The following is a 12,420-nucleotide window of genomic DNA, read 5'->3' on the forward strand; positions in this document are numbered from 1 at the left end:
AGTGACCACAACACTCGGAGCAACCAAAAGATCTTTATTGCAGCAGTGCAACAAAGAGAAAGGAAAGAAGGAAAGAGAGAGAGAGAAAAGAGAAGAGATGAACAGGGAGAGAGCAAGAGCAAGAGAGAGAGAGAGAGTGTAAGAAAGATAAAGAGCAAGAGAGAGAGAGCAAGAGAGAAAGAGCAAGAGAGAGAGGGAGAGCAAGAGTGAAAGAGCAAGAGAGAGGGGGCCTGGCAGGAGGGAGTTTTTATAGCCCAAATCTAATAGGGCCTCTGGGTCTGCAAGCTGCCTTGTTGGCCCAAGGGGGGGTTAAGTGTTCAGCCTTGAGCGGGACTTGACACAAACAGGAGATAAAGGACCAGATAGAGGGGGGTTTGAGTGCGTGGGCTATCTTGCAGCCAACATCTGTTCAGCCTGCCCTGCAGGCAACACAGTTCAGCCTGCTCTGCACCCAACACCAAACATATATCCATTGTTCCTTTATTTATTGGTGTATTGTAAGAAAGGAGTAGAGTAAATGTGTTTAAAATCTGGTCCATTTACCTTGCTAGGTGCTATAGAGAGAGGATAGGTTTATTTATTTAAATCGATACAGGTTCACTGAAGAAAATGAGACTAAAAAAAAATATTCAAATTTTTTAGGAGTCAGGGAAATGTAAATAACAATGTGGTTTCACTTTATGTTATCCCCAATCAGATTGGAAAATACTAAAAATTAAAAAGAGTTGGAGCATCTATTATTGGAGGGAATGTAGGACAGCCTTAATTGCTGATGAGATGTGAAGAGGTGTTAGTTACAGCTGGAAAAAGCAATCTGATTATATCTCTTAAAATTAAAATACATATATCCTAATCCCAGCAGCTCAGGAGGCTGAAACAGGAGAATTTTGAGTTCAGAGCCAGCCTCAGCAAAGTCAGTGAGACCCTGTCTCTAAGTAAAATACAAATAGGGCTAGGGATGTGGCTCAGTGGTCGAGTGCCCCTGAGTTCAATCCCTGGTATCAAACAAACAAACAATAGGAACTTATATTCTTCGACCAGTGAGCACCATTATAAAGATCTGGCTTAGAGAAATAAAAGCATAATTTTATTACCCACCCCCCATCTTTGTATGCATTGTTTGTATTACCAGTGAACTGGAAACAAAACAAATATTCATTGATAGGGGAATGTATTCCCTAATAAAACATGACATATCTTACCAGGGATTAATACCCAGCCATTAAACAGAATGAATTCTAGCTCTGCCAAATGACTGGAAGGGGATAGTATTTTATGAAGTGTTGGAGTATAAGGAAAACAAGATGCAAAAAAGTAGGTATATGATTCTGTAAAACAAACTAAAAAGAGAATTCTGTATACCTTGAGTTGGTATGTACATAGATCTAGGTTCTCATATAAATATATATTTTTACATGGATCTTCACACTAGATTATTAATTTATAGATTTTTGAAGCGTTCTAGGAATCTGAAGAGGAAAGAGAATTCAGTGAGGGACATATAAAAAACAGCATGTATGGCCAGGTGTGGTGGAGTTCACCTGTAATCCCAGCTACTTGGGAAGCTGAGAGAGGAGGATCACAAGTTAGTTCAAGGTCAGCCTGGGCAAATTGAAGAGACCCTGTCTCAGAAAACAAAAAATAAAATGGGCTGAGATATAGCTTAGTGGTAGAGTGTGTGCACAAGCTTGGGGTTCAATCTCCAGGACTGCAAAAACAAAAATAACAAATGGTGATTTGATTGAGGTGGTTTAATTCTGAATGACCATCTTTTTTTTTTTTTTTTTGTAATATTTATTTTTTAGCTGTGGTTGGACACAATGTCTTTATTTTATTTATTTATTGTTATATGGTGTCGAGGATCGACCCCAGGGCCTCAAACATGCTAGGCGAGTGTTGTGTTGCTGAGCCACATCCCCAGCCCCCTAAATGATCCTTTTTAATATTTTAATGTGTCATTCATAGTCCTTATGAAGAAAATGGGCTATTCATGCCAGGAGGAAAATCTATATTCATAGTAGGGGGAAAATGGACATGAAAGGATATGAACATCAACATTGTTTGGCCATTTTCAGACTTTAGACTACCTGACCTAGCCACCTGCATACTTAGCCCATTTAGTCATTGACAGAAATAGATGCTTCCATCTAATCTTATGTCAGTTGATTAGGTAATGTTATTATTTGGTAATCTGATTGTGGAATCTACTTATAGTAATGTTTTTTTGTTTTGATTTGGAAACTTTTATAAATTTTTTAGGCAAAAATAATGTGTTCCTCAATATGTAAATGTATTGGCTGTAAGAATTTTGAAGAAAGCCCAGAAAGAAAGACATTGATGCATTTGGCAGATGCAGCTGAAGTAAGGGTGCAGCAACAAACAGCAGCGAAGACAAAATTATCCTCTCAGATTTCAGACTTACTTACTAGGCCAACACCGGCTTTGAATAGTGGAGGAGGAAAGTAAGTCAATATTTTTATCTCTTTTTATAGTGTTTCTCAAATATTCATTTTTAGTAAAGTTTCTCTTGGAGAGAGACAAAAGTTGAGTTTATACTTTTGGTTATTGAAAACCTGATTTTTAAAATTTCCTTTCTATCTATATTTACTTTAAGGAATTTAAGGATAACAGAACAATCTCTTGTCAAATATATTGTACAATTCTAAATGCACAGTAAGCTAGATGAGGGGGCTTAGGCCTATAATTCTAGCAACTCAAGAGGCTGAGGCAGGAGGATCTCAAGTTTGAGGCCAACCTCAGCAACTTAGACCCCATCTAAAGTGAAAAATAGAAGGGGGATGGGGATGTAGTTCAGTGGTAGGTAGATAAGTATGTAATTTTTAGAATCTCCTAAGAAAACCAAAAATTTTATACCCCTTTCAGAATGTAATTATTCTATCCCCAGCATTTATCAGGGCCTGATGCCAATACAGTTTGCAGTTTGGACTTGGGTTTATATTTAAAAGCTTATTAGAGAATTTATTTGAGAAATTATTAAGTGGTATAAGCCTTCCAAGTGGGCTTTTATTTAAAATGCTTAAGTTGAAATAAGATCTAATGCTTATACAAGGAAGGCTCCTTTGTACAAAGTAGTTCAGCTTTTAGTTCTCTTACAACTGAAATATAATTTGCAAATGTTTCTTGACTGAATAAAGTGGAACTTAGTAGTTACTGTTATGGTATGGGTCCTTCCTGGTCTTTTAGTAAATCTTTAAATCAGATCTCCATGTGGAGATTAAAGATACTGCTACATAAAATATTTACAATCTTTCCACTTGGGAAAATGTTTATGATATGAAGTGAAAACACAAAATTATATATTATAATTAAAACTATTGCTGAGTGCAGTGGTGCATGCCTGAATCTCAGTGGCTTGGGCAGCTGAGGCAGGAGGATCACAAGTTCACAGTCAGTCTCAGTAACTCAGCAAGGCCCTGTCTCTAAATAAAATATAAAAAGGGGTTGGGGATGTGGCTCAGTGGTAAAGTTCCTCTGGGTTCAATCCATGATACCAACAAAACAAAACAAAAAAACTATTGTTACAAAAAATACTATAAAGCTATACCAGCATGCTAACAAGCCTTTGTCTAATTATTTCCATCCTGGGATTCTTTCTTTCCTTTTACTTCTCTTGTAGTTCCCAAAGACTTTATAATGAGCACTTTTATTATGTTATATTACTAATTGTGTAATGTTATTGTAATATTAAGATTTTAAAATTTAAAGTGCTTCTTTGTACATTTAAGATTTTGGTAAAATTGTGTGACAACCTGTCATAGTGGTTTAATTTCAGGGCTGGGGATGTGGCTCAGTGGTTGAGTGCCACTGAGTTCAATATCTGGTACCAAGAGATAATAATAATAGAAGGGGGTATGGTAAAGTATTTTATTTTCATTATTGCCTAAAAGATAGTGCTTTCAACTCCCAATATTACTCATTCATTCAGCAAATACTCATATAAAAATGTCTGTGTCAGGATCTATTCTGGGCACTGGAAAACATAGTTAAGTAAAACAAAGATTGCACTCATGGAACTTACATAGGTAGAATTACATCTTTTAGTTAACCAAATAACCTTGTCAAAGTAATCACATATTTTACCTTAAATGTTGTATTTCCCAAACAGTATTTTAAAGCACTTTAGAATGTGTTTGTGCTCGTTGTAGAACCTGGAATTGTCAAAGAGTCAGTACAAAAGGATGTTACTTTTGTAATTCAACCCCATCATCATCTCTCTCTTTCTCTCTCAAAAATCATTTCAGGTTGCCATTTACATTTGTAACTAAGGAAGTAGCTGAAGCCACATGTAATTGCCTTCTCGCCCAGGCAGAGCAGGCAGACAAGAAGGGAAAATCAAAGGCAGCAGCAGAGCGGATGATTCTTGAGGAATTCGGACGATGTTTGATGAGCGTCATCAACTCTGCAGGAAAAGCAAAAAGTGACCCTTGTGCCATGAATTGCTAACTCTTGCACAAGACTGATAAATGAACCTGTACAGAAATTTTAAGGATGCTTGACTGTCTGGAAGATAGTTTAACAATTACTGTATTTGAATTCAGTCCTTGTTTTAAGAGACCTGAAATTATAATATTGAAAGAGAAGAAATTTTAAATGAGGAAATTAGTACATTTTAAATCTTAGTTAATTCTATGCCCCTTCTAAATAGAATTTTTCTTTTAAAATTTTTTCTTTATTGTATTATATAGATTTTTAATTTACTTGGGTTTCTTAAGAATTAGATGTTCTATCCTTCTGATTCTATTGGCAAAGAACATTTATAAATTACTATGATATAATTTATAATGTATGGCGTTGTATGACTTTGTTCACTAGAAAAAACCAAAGCAGCATTGGTATTGCCAAGTCATTCTTTGGTTCTAGATTTAGAATAAACATAGACAGAATGTCTACATAAACAAATTATGGAACATATTTGGACGACATCTTATGTTTAGAAAAGTGCTATCTTCTTAAGAAAAATTAGCTTTTTTAGGGTGAATTCTGGGATATGCTATTGTCACTTTGGTAAATTAGAAGGGGAAGTAATCCCCAGGCACACTTTTAAAATTAAAAGTTATATTTTCCAAAAAACAGAACAAAAGAAAACAAAATATTAAGGGACAGTAAGTGATTTTCAAAAGATGGGCAGTTTTTCTATAATGAGGAATGGCTAACATGCTGAAGGATGTCTCCATTGTCTTTCAGAGGTGGTATGTGTTTGAAATAATAAATTGTTGAAGTGATTGCTGGGTATTGTTAAAATGAGGTATGTGTGAATAGAAGTAAACATTATGTAGTGATAATGTAGATCCTCTCATAACTATCAAGTATAAAATTTGGCTTGAATGGAGATATAAGGAATAAAGAAGCTGTAAGAGAATGAATTTAGGGAAAGATTTTTCATCTCTACAGTTTTCTTTGTAGACTTTTGAACAGAAAATTTTCAAACCAATACACGACTCTTAATTGATTTACTCAAATGGGCTGCCTAACAAAGCATTCAAAATTATAGTGGGATTTTTTTTATATGGGATGTTTAATATGCCATTATTTTTAGCCAGTGATTTGGTAAGCTGAAGGTACGTGTGTTTTCAGATAATTGTTGAAATTACCTAAATCATTTTCAGTAATTTAAAAACTCTATGAATTTAAGAGCCTTTTAATAGGACTCCTGATTTTATGACAAAACAACAACAACAAAAAACCATGTTGGAATTCAGGCGTTTTGTTAGGTACTTTAATCCTCAGTAATTATTAGTATATGATCATTACATTTCCTACAAGGACTCTATAGTTGTATGTATTAAGTGTGTATATATGTTCATATGAACATGCAAGATATAGGCAATAGAAATTAAGTAGTCCAGAAGAGGATTCCGTTATTCATTAAAGTATCCTTCTTTTGAAATTTGGATTTATAAAATTATAGTGCAGTAACTTTAAATGTAGATAGTGCAAACATTCTTAGCACCTCAATCTAGTATGTCTAATTAAATTTGTATAAATGTAAATTACTGTAAGAGGATAAAATAATATCTAATGAAGTTATTTTTCAAAAGATTGCAATAAGTTTTTGGTCTGAACCTAAACTTTGTTCATTTTGTATATATTCTGTGTTAATTCTAATTGCACCATTGTGATGTGTATTTATATACAGTGTGCAGAAAATGTTTGTGAAATTTTGATTACAATTGTAGATTATGTATGATGGCATTGCTTAAGAATGTCTTGCTTGTAAAAATTTGAAGGTGCAATCAAATGCTACTAGTTTTTGATTTTCAAGAAGCTATCTAAAGAATTAAGCCTTTTTCTTCCTGTGTAGTACTTACTAAACAACTTTTTGTATTTAGGCATTTGCATCAAATTGCTGAACAAGATTAATAGCCACATTAATCCAACAATTTTAAAAGACTATTTGGGGAGGGTTGGGTATATAATTTTCTAGCTCTATTTACATCCCAAAGTAGAAAGATTAAATTTATATTTACTAGAGCTATTCAAATACACTTTTCTATATTGTAAAAACAGGATAGGAAAGTAAATCATACAGAAAATAAACATTTATACTATTCTGTAAAAAAATAAAGGTTTTGCATTCTTTCTTTAGTTTAATGCCACTTTTAACTATTTAATTGCAAGAAACCTTTTAAATTATCTTTCAAGTAAATTTGACATTACTTCTGAAAACACAAGCAAAAATTATTTTTGCCTAATTATCATTAACATAAATTGCTTTGAAATGAGAATGTGCTTTCTCCCTTTCCTGCTTTCTTCTAAGAGCAGAAACTCCATCTACTCTTTGCGTTTTAATGTATGATGTTATTATGATGACCACTTTTGTTTCCTTATCCCTGAAGAACTAAAAGCAACCTGTAGGTCTCATCTCTCAGAATCTTAATGCTACAAGTAAGTACTAAAACAATGAGAACATACTGGGTGAGGGAGGAGGTGTGTAATGCTTTAGCTTTCCCATTTTTTTCATATTTAATGACGGACATTTTCTCAATCTCATGTAAATAGAAATACCTTTAGAAAAGTTTTGTATTTTTACTGTTGTAAAACATCATTAAGAAAATTAATGTGTCTTGTAATTGAAGCTTCAAACAGGATCTCTAGTCCTACGTTTGGCTATATTGTATCCCTTACGTATTTTTATATAGAATTCTGGAGTTGCCAATTAAAGCCAGTCACCTGAAGTCTTTAATACGGGGGTTATTTTCTATATTTATTTAAGGCTTTTTTTTCTTAAGACTTCTTTAATCCATATTTATTGTAGATCAAATGTGAGCTTTTTAAGAACTAGTATCCATCCCCATCCCCCACAAGGCCTTACACAATACCAAGCAAGTTCCACCACTGAACTAGCTCGATCCAAGTGACTTTATAAAATGAAAGCTATAATGGCTTTTTTTGTGTGTCTATGGTGCTGGGGATTGAACCCAGAGCCTTGTGTGTGGGAGATAAGCTCTCTACCAACTGAGCCTTATAATGATAAATTTTTTTTAATTTAAATATTTTCTTCTCAAAAGTAGATTTTGTGAGAGAATTTAAACATTATCAGTTTAAAAAAATAGTAGTTTCTACTCAAAGGCAATAAATTATAATGTATATGCAAGAAACTGTTTATTGTTAAGATCACAGGGACTTCAATGAAACTAATTTAAATTGGCAAATGAAATATGTCAATATATAAAAATACATCATGACCAAGTAGAACTGACTATCCCAGAAATAAAAAGTTGATCCAACACTTAAAAACAATGTAATTCACTGAAATCAATATATTTTAAAAAATGAAATACTCATTTCAAATGTAAAAAATGACTGTGCATATAGAAAAACTTAGAATTTCTATCTCAAAAATTCTCCCTCAAAAAGGTGCAGAAGAAAGAAAATTCAATACCCATTTATGATCAAAAAGCAACTCTCACAAATCGAGAATAAACCTGATAAAAAAGCTGGGCTGGGATTATGGCTCAGTGGTAGAGTACTCACCTAACATATGTAAGGCCCTGGATTTGAACCTTAGCACTACATATAAATAAATAAAATAAAGGTATTGTGTCCACCTACAACTGAAAAAAAAAAAAAAAAGCCAAAAGCTCACAGTACACATGGTAAAGACATGTTTTCAAAGACTTGGAACAAGGCACTCTTTTTCAATTCAGCAGTAGAGGTCATTGTACAAAGGCAAGGGGGGAAAAATGGCCCACAGATCAGAAATGAGTGAGACTATATTTGTAGATAATATGATTGCCTATGCAGAAAAGCAAAGAATTTAAGGAAAGCTACTAGGACTACCAAGTGAGGTTAGCAAGATCAATATGTAAAAGTCAACTATACTTGTACACAGCAGCAATAATTTAGAAACTGAAATTTTAAAATTACCATTTATACCAGCAGAAAAAATGCATGAAATCCTCCTCCTCCCAAAATATATAAAGTCTGTATAGTGAAAAATAGAAATTACTGATAAGAATCAAAGAAAAAAGATAACACGATGCCCTTTTTTAGGACTGAAAGATTCAGTGTGCCAGCTTTCCCCCAAATGATCTACAGATTCAGCAGAACTCTGTGACAAAATTCTGGTTAAAATCCCTGCAGGGATTTCTGTAAAAATTGACATCCTCATTATACAATCTACATGGAAAAGGACAATTAGAATAGCTAAAGCATTTTTGAAAACAGAACAAAGATGGAGGACTTCCACCTGATTTCAAAAACTTATATAAGGGGGAATGCAGTTGTACCTCCATGGTAGAGCTCTTACCTAGCATGTTCGAAGCACTTGGTTCAATCTCCAGCACCACATAAAAGTAAATAAAGGTATTGTGTACACCTACAATTACAAAACTAAAAAAGAAAGAAAGAAAAGGCTAGAGTAAAAATACTCTGGTCTTGGTGAAATGATAGACCCATAGGTGAAAATCAGTGAAAAAATATTGAGTACAAAAACAACCATATACATATATAAATATATAGTAATTTTTTTGAGAGGGGTACAAAGGTTATTCAACAGAGAAAGGATAGGACAATCTTTTAAACAAATAGTGTTGGGATGTCTATATGTCAAAATACCAATCTACCTGCTGGGCATGGTGGCAAATACCTATAATTTCAGCTGTTCACAACACTGAGGCAAGAAGAATACAAGTTTGAGGCCAGCCTGAGCAACTTAGCAAGATTGTCTCAAACTAAAAAGGGTTAGGGATGTGGCTCAGTGGTAGAGCCACCTGGCTAGCATGTCTGAGGTTCTGGATTCAAAATTAAAACATGAACCTTAACTCATATACCAAAGTTAACTTAAAATGGATTGTGACTTAAATGTAAAACATAAACTACTAAATATCTGTAAGAAAATCCTGATACTTTGGCTTAGGCAAAGATTTTCTTGAATATTAAAAAGTATAATCCCTAAAAGAAAATTGGAAATATTAGACTTATGAAAATTTATTTACTCTTCAAAAGATATTATGAAAATTTAAATAGTTACAAACTGTGAAAAATATTTGCAAAACACATCTGACAGGGCAACAAACAAATATCTAGAATATATAACACTGAGAAAGCAACCAACTTTCCAAAATACGGGCCTAAGAATTGAACCGACATTTTACCTAAAGAGATAAATGAAAAACAAGGGAGATGAAAATGTACTCCACATCATTAGCCATTAGGATAATGCAAATAAAAATGAAAGATCACTACACACCTTAGCTATTTCAAACAGAAAACAAAACCCGACATTACCAAATGCTGAGGAGGAGGTAGAGCAATTGGAATTTTTGAACTTTGGAGTCGGAATGACAAACGGTACACTTTGTAAAAAGTTTTGGCAGTTATAAGGTTAAACATACACTTACTGTATGACCCATTGTATAGATATAGCATATTTTTATTTACCCACTTAGCAGTCACCAGACTTTTAGGGATTTTTTTTCCCTTTGGGCTATTATGTTATGAAGTTTGTGTACAAATTTTTGTGTGGTCATGTTTTAATTTCTCTTGCTAATATGCCTAAGAGCACCACTGGTTATAGTTAACCCTGTTAAACTGTTTTAGGAGCTGCCAGGCTGTTTTTCTAAGCATATGCACTAGCTGTATTATTTAGCATTCTCACCAACAGTGAATGAAGGTTACAATTTCCCCATTCTTGCCAGCACTTGCTATGTCTTCTTTATTATGGCCATCCTGGTTGGTCAGAAGAGACATTTTTACAGTGATTTGATTTGCATTTCTTAGATGGCTCATGATGCCAAACATAGTCATTTGGGGCTGTTTGACTATCTCCTATGGTAATGTCTACTTATTCTTTACCCATTTTTAAAATTTTGGTTATTGAGTTATAGGAGTTATTAGTGTATTTATTCTGGACTCAAATCCTATATGAGAAATGGTTTCCAAAATTTCTTTTCACTCCATTCGTAGTCTTTAAATTTTTTTTTAAATATTTATTTCTTTAGTTTCTAGGTGGACATAGTATCTTTATTTCACATTTATGTGGTGCTGAGAACCAAACCCAGTGCTTCACGTATGCTAGGCGAGTGCGCTATCACTTGAGCCACATCCCCAGCCCCAGTCTTTCACATTTTTTTTTTTTTAAGCAGACACAACATTTTTGTTTGTATGTGGTGCTGAGGATCGAACCCGGGCCGCACGCATGCCAGGCGAGCACGCTACTGCTTGAGCCACATCTCCAGCCCTCTTTCACATTTTTTAAAAAATATTTTTTTAGTTGTAGATGGACACAATATTTATTTATTTTTATGTGGTGCTGAGGATTAAATCCCAGTACTCCACATATGTGAGGCAAGTGCTATACCACTGAGCAACAGCCCTAGTCTTACATTTTTGATATCTCCTTGAAACATGTAAACATGTTTTTAATTTTGATGAAGTCCAATTTCTATTGTTTCTTTTCTTTTTTTGGTGTCTTAGCTAAAACACAAACACCTAATCCAGTTCTATTTTCTTCTAAGTTTTATTTATTTATTTTTGGTGATGCTGGGGATTGAACTCAGGGCTTTGTGCATGCGAGGCAAGCACTCTACCAACTGAGCTAAATCCCCAGCCCCTTCTTCTAAGTTTTATAGCTTTACCTCTGACATTTAATTCTTTGATTCATTTTGAATTGATTCTTTTGCATGTGGATATCCAGTTATCCCAACTCTATTTGTTGGAAAGTAGGATGAATAAATTTTTTTTAAGAGAATGTTTTTCTCTGAAGGAAAAAAAAGATGCAGAGTAGAAATTATAACTAATACCTTAATCAAATATGAATATTTTGCTGCAAAGCATGCTATATCAGGTAAAAGGGATATAAAGCAATTAAATGAGCTAAAAGTAGTAATGGAAATATTCTCTCTCACCTTCAACATTTGCCCAATTTATCCAGCACTGAAAGGAATAACACGAAACACTTAATTTCTTTAAATACAGAATATATTAGTACATTAGTCAAACATAACAACAAGGAGTAACAGACACTATAGATGTGAACCTTGCTTTAAATAAAGCTCAGGTACAAAACTTGATTTATATAAGCAATAAATTAATGGTGGTGATTTTCAAACAAAAAAACCCATAAGACTGAAATTTCTATAGTAATAGGTTCTTGTGTAAAATATAACACTGATTATATTTCAAAACATATGTCTCTGAGGTAGAATAAACAAATACACCAAGACAGACTTTTTAAGGGGAATTTCAACTTTTACTTTGTAATTATTATTATTTTTTTTTCCGGTGGCATTGGGGATCAAACCCAGGGGCATTTTACTACTGAGCTATCTCCAACCCTTTTTTTGGGGGGGTGGTACCAGGGATTGAGCTCAGGGGCACTCGACCACTGAGCCACATTCCCAGCCTATTCTGTATTTTATATTTAGAGACAGGGTCTCACTGAGTTGCTTGGCACCATGCTATTGCTGAGGCTGCCTTTGAACTCGCCACCCTCCTGTCTTAGCCTCCCGAGCTACTAGGATTACATGTGTGCATCACTGCGCTCGGATCTTTTTTTATTTTTTGCGACAGGGTCTAAGAAGCTGAGGTTGGCCTCAAACTTGTGATACTCTTCCCTCCGCCTTCCAAGTTGCTGGAATTACAGGACTGTACCACCACACCCAGCAATCTTTTGTAATTTAAAATTTTATATTAGCATTAACTTTATTTTGTGACACTCAATGACAAAAAAGACATGTTTTATAAGGCAGGTGAGTAATACGTTCTTATTTCTTTTATCCATTAGCATGCTCCTATTTGTGAAAATTAGGTACCTGCATGCTTTTCTACTTATCTTTTCAAATGTGTGAGAGAGTGGAGAAAATTATTCTTAACATGCTTTCCACCTTTGGATTTAAACTCCTAAATTTCTGAGGGACAAATACCATTATGTAATTAAGACAAAATTTTCCATATCCA

General features: G+C 34.1%; 1 protein-coding gene across 4 annotated transcripts in view; it reads left to right on the forward strand.

Annotated features, from left to right (window-relative positions):
* Nucleotides 1-7,204, forward strand: part of Lin54 (lin-54 DREAM MuvB core complex component) — a 74,449-nt gene extending 67,245 nt beyond the window's left edge. For all 4 annotated transcript variants that reach the window (XM_015499222.2, XM_015499224.2, XM_048784736.1 and 1 more), the window contains 2 exons: nucleotides 2,260-2,462; nucleotides 4,263-7,204. In XM_015499222.2, the coding sequence (XP_015354708.1) occupies nucleotides 2,260-2,462; nucleotides 4,263-4,464 (405 nt within the window). In that variant the 3' untranslated portion in view covers nucleotides 4,465-7,204. The remainder of the gene's footprint in view (nucleotides 1-2,259; nucleotides 2,463-4,262) is intronic.
* Nucleotides 7,205-12,420: the final 5,216 nt, after the last annotated feature.

This window comes from Marmota marmota, unplaced genomic scaffold, assembly GCF_001458135.2.
Source record: "Marmota marmota marmota unplaced genomic scaffold, marMar, whole genome shotgun sequence".
Taxonomy (NCBI): domain Eukaryota; kingdom Metazoa; phylum Chordata; class Mammalia; order Rodentia; family Sciuridae; genus Marmota; species Marmota marmota.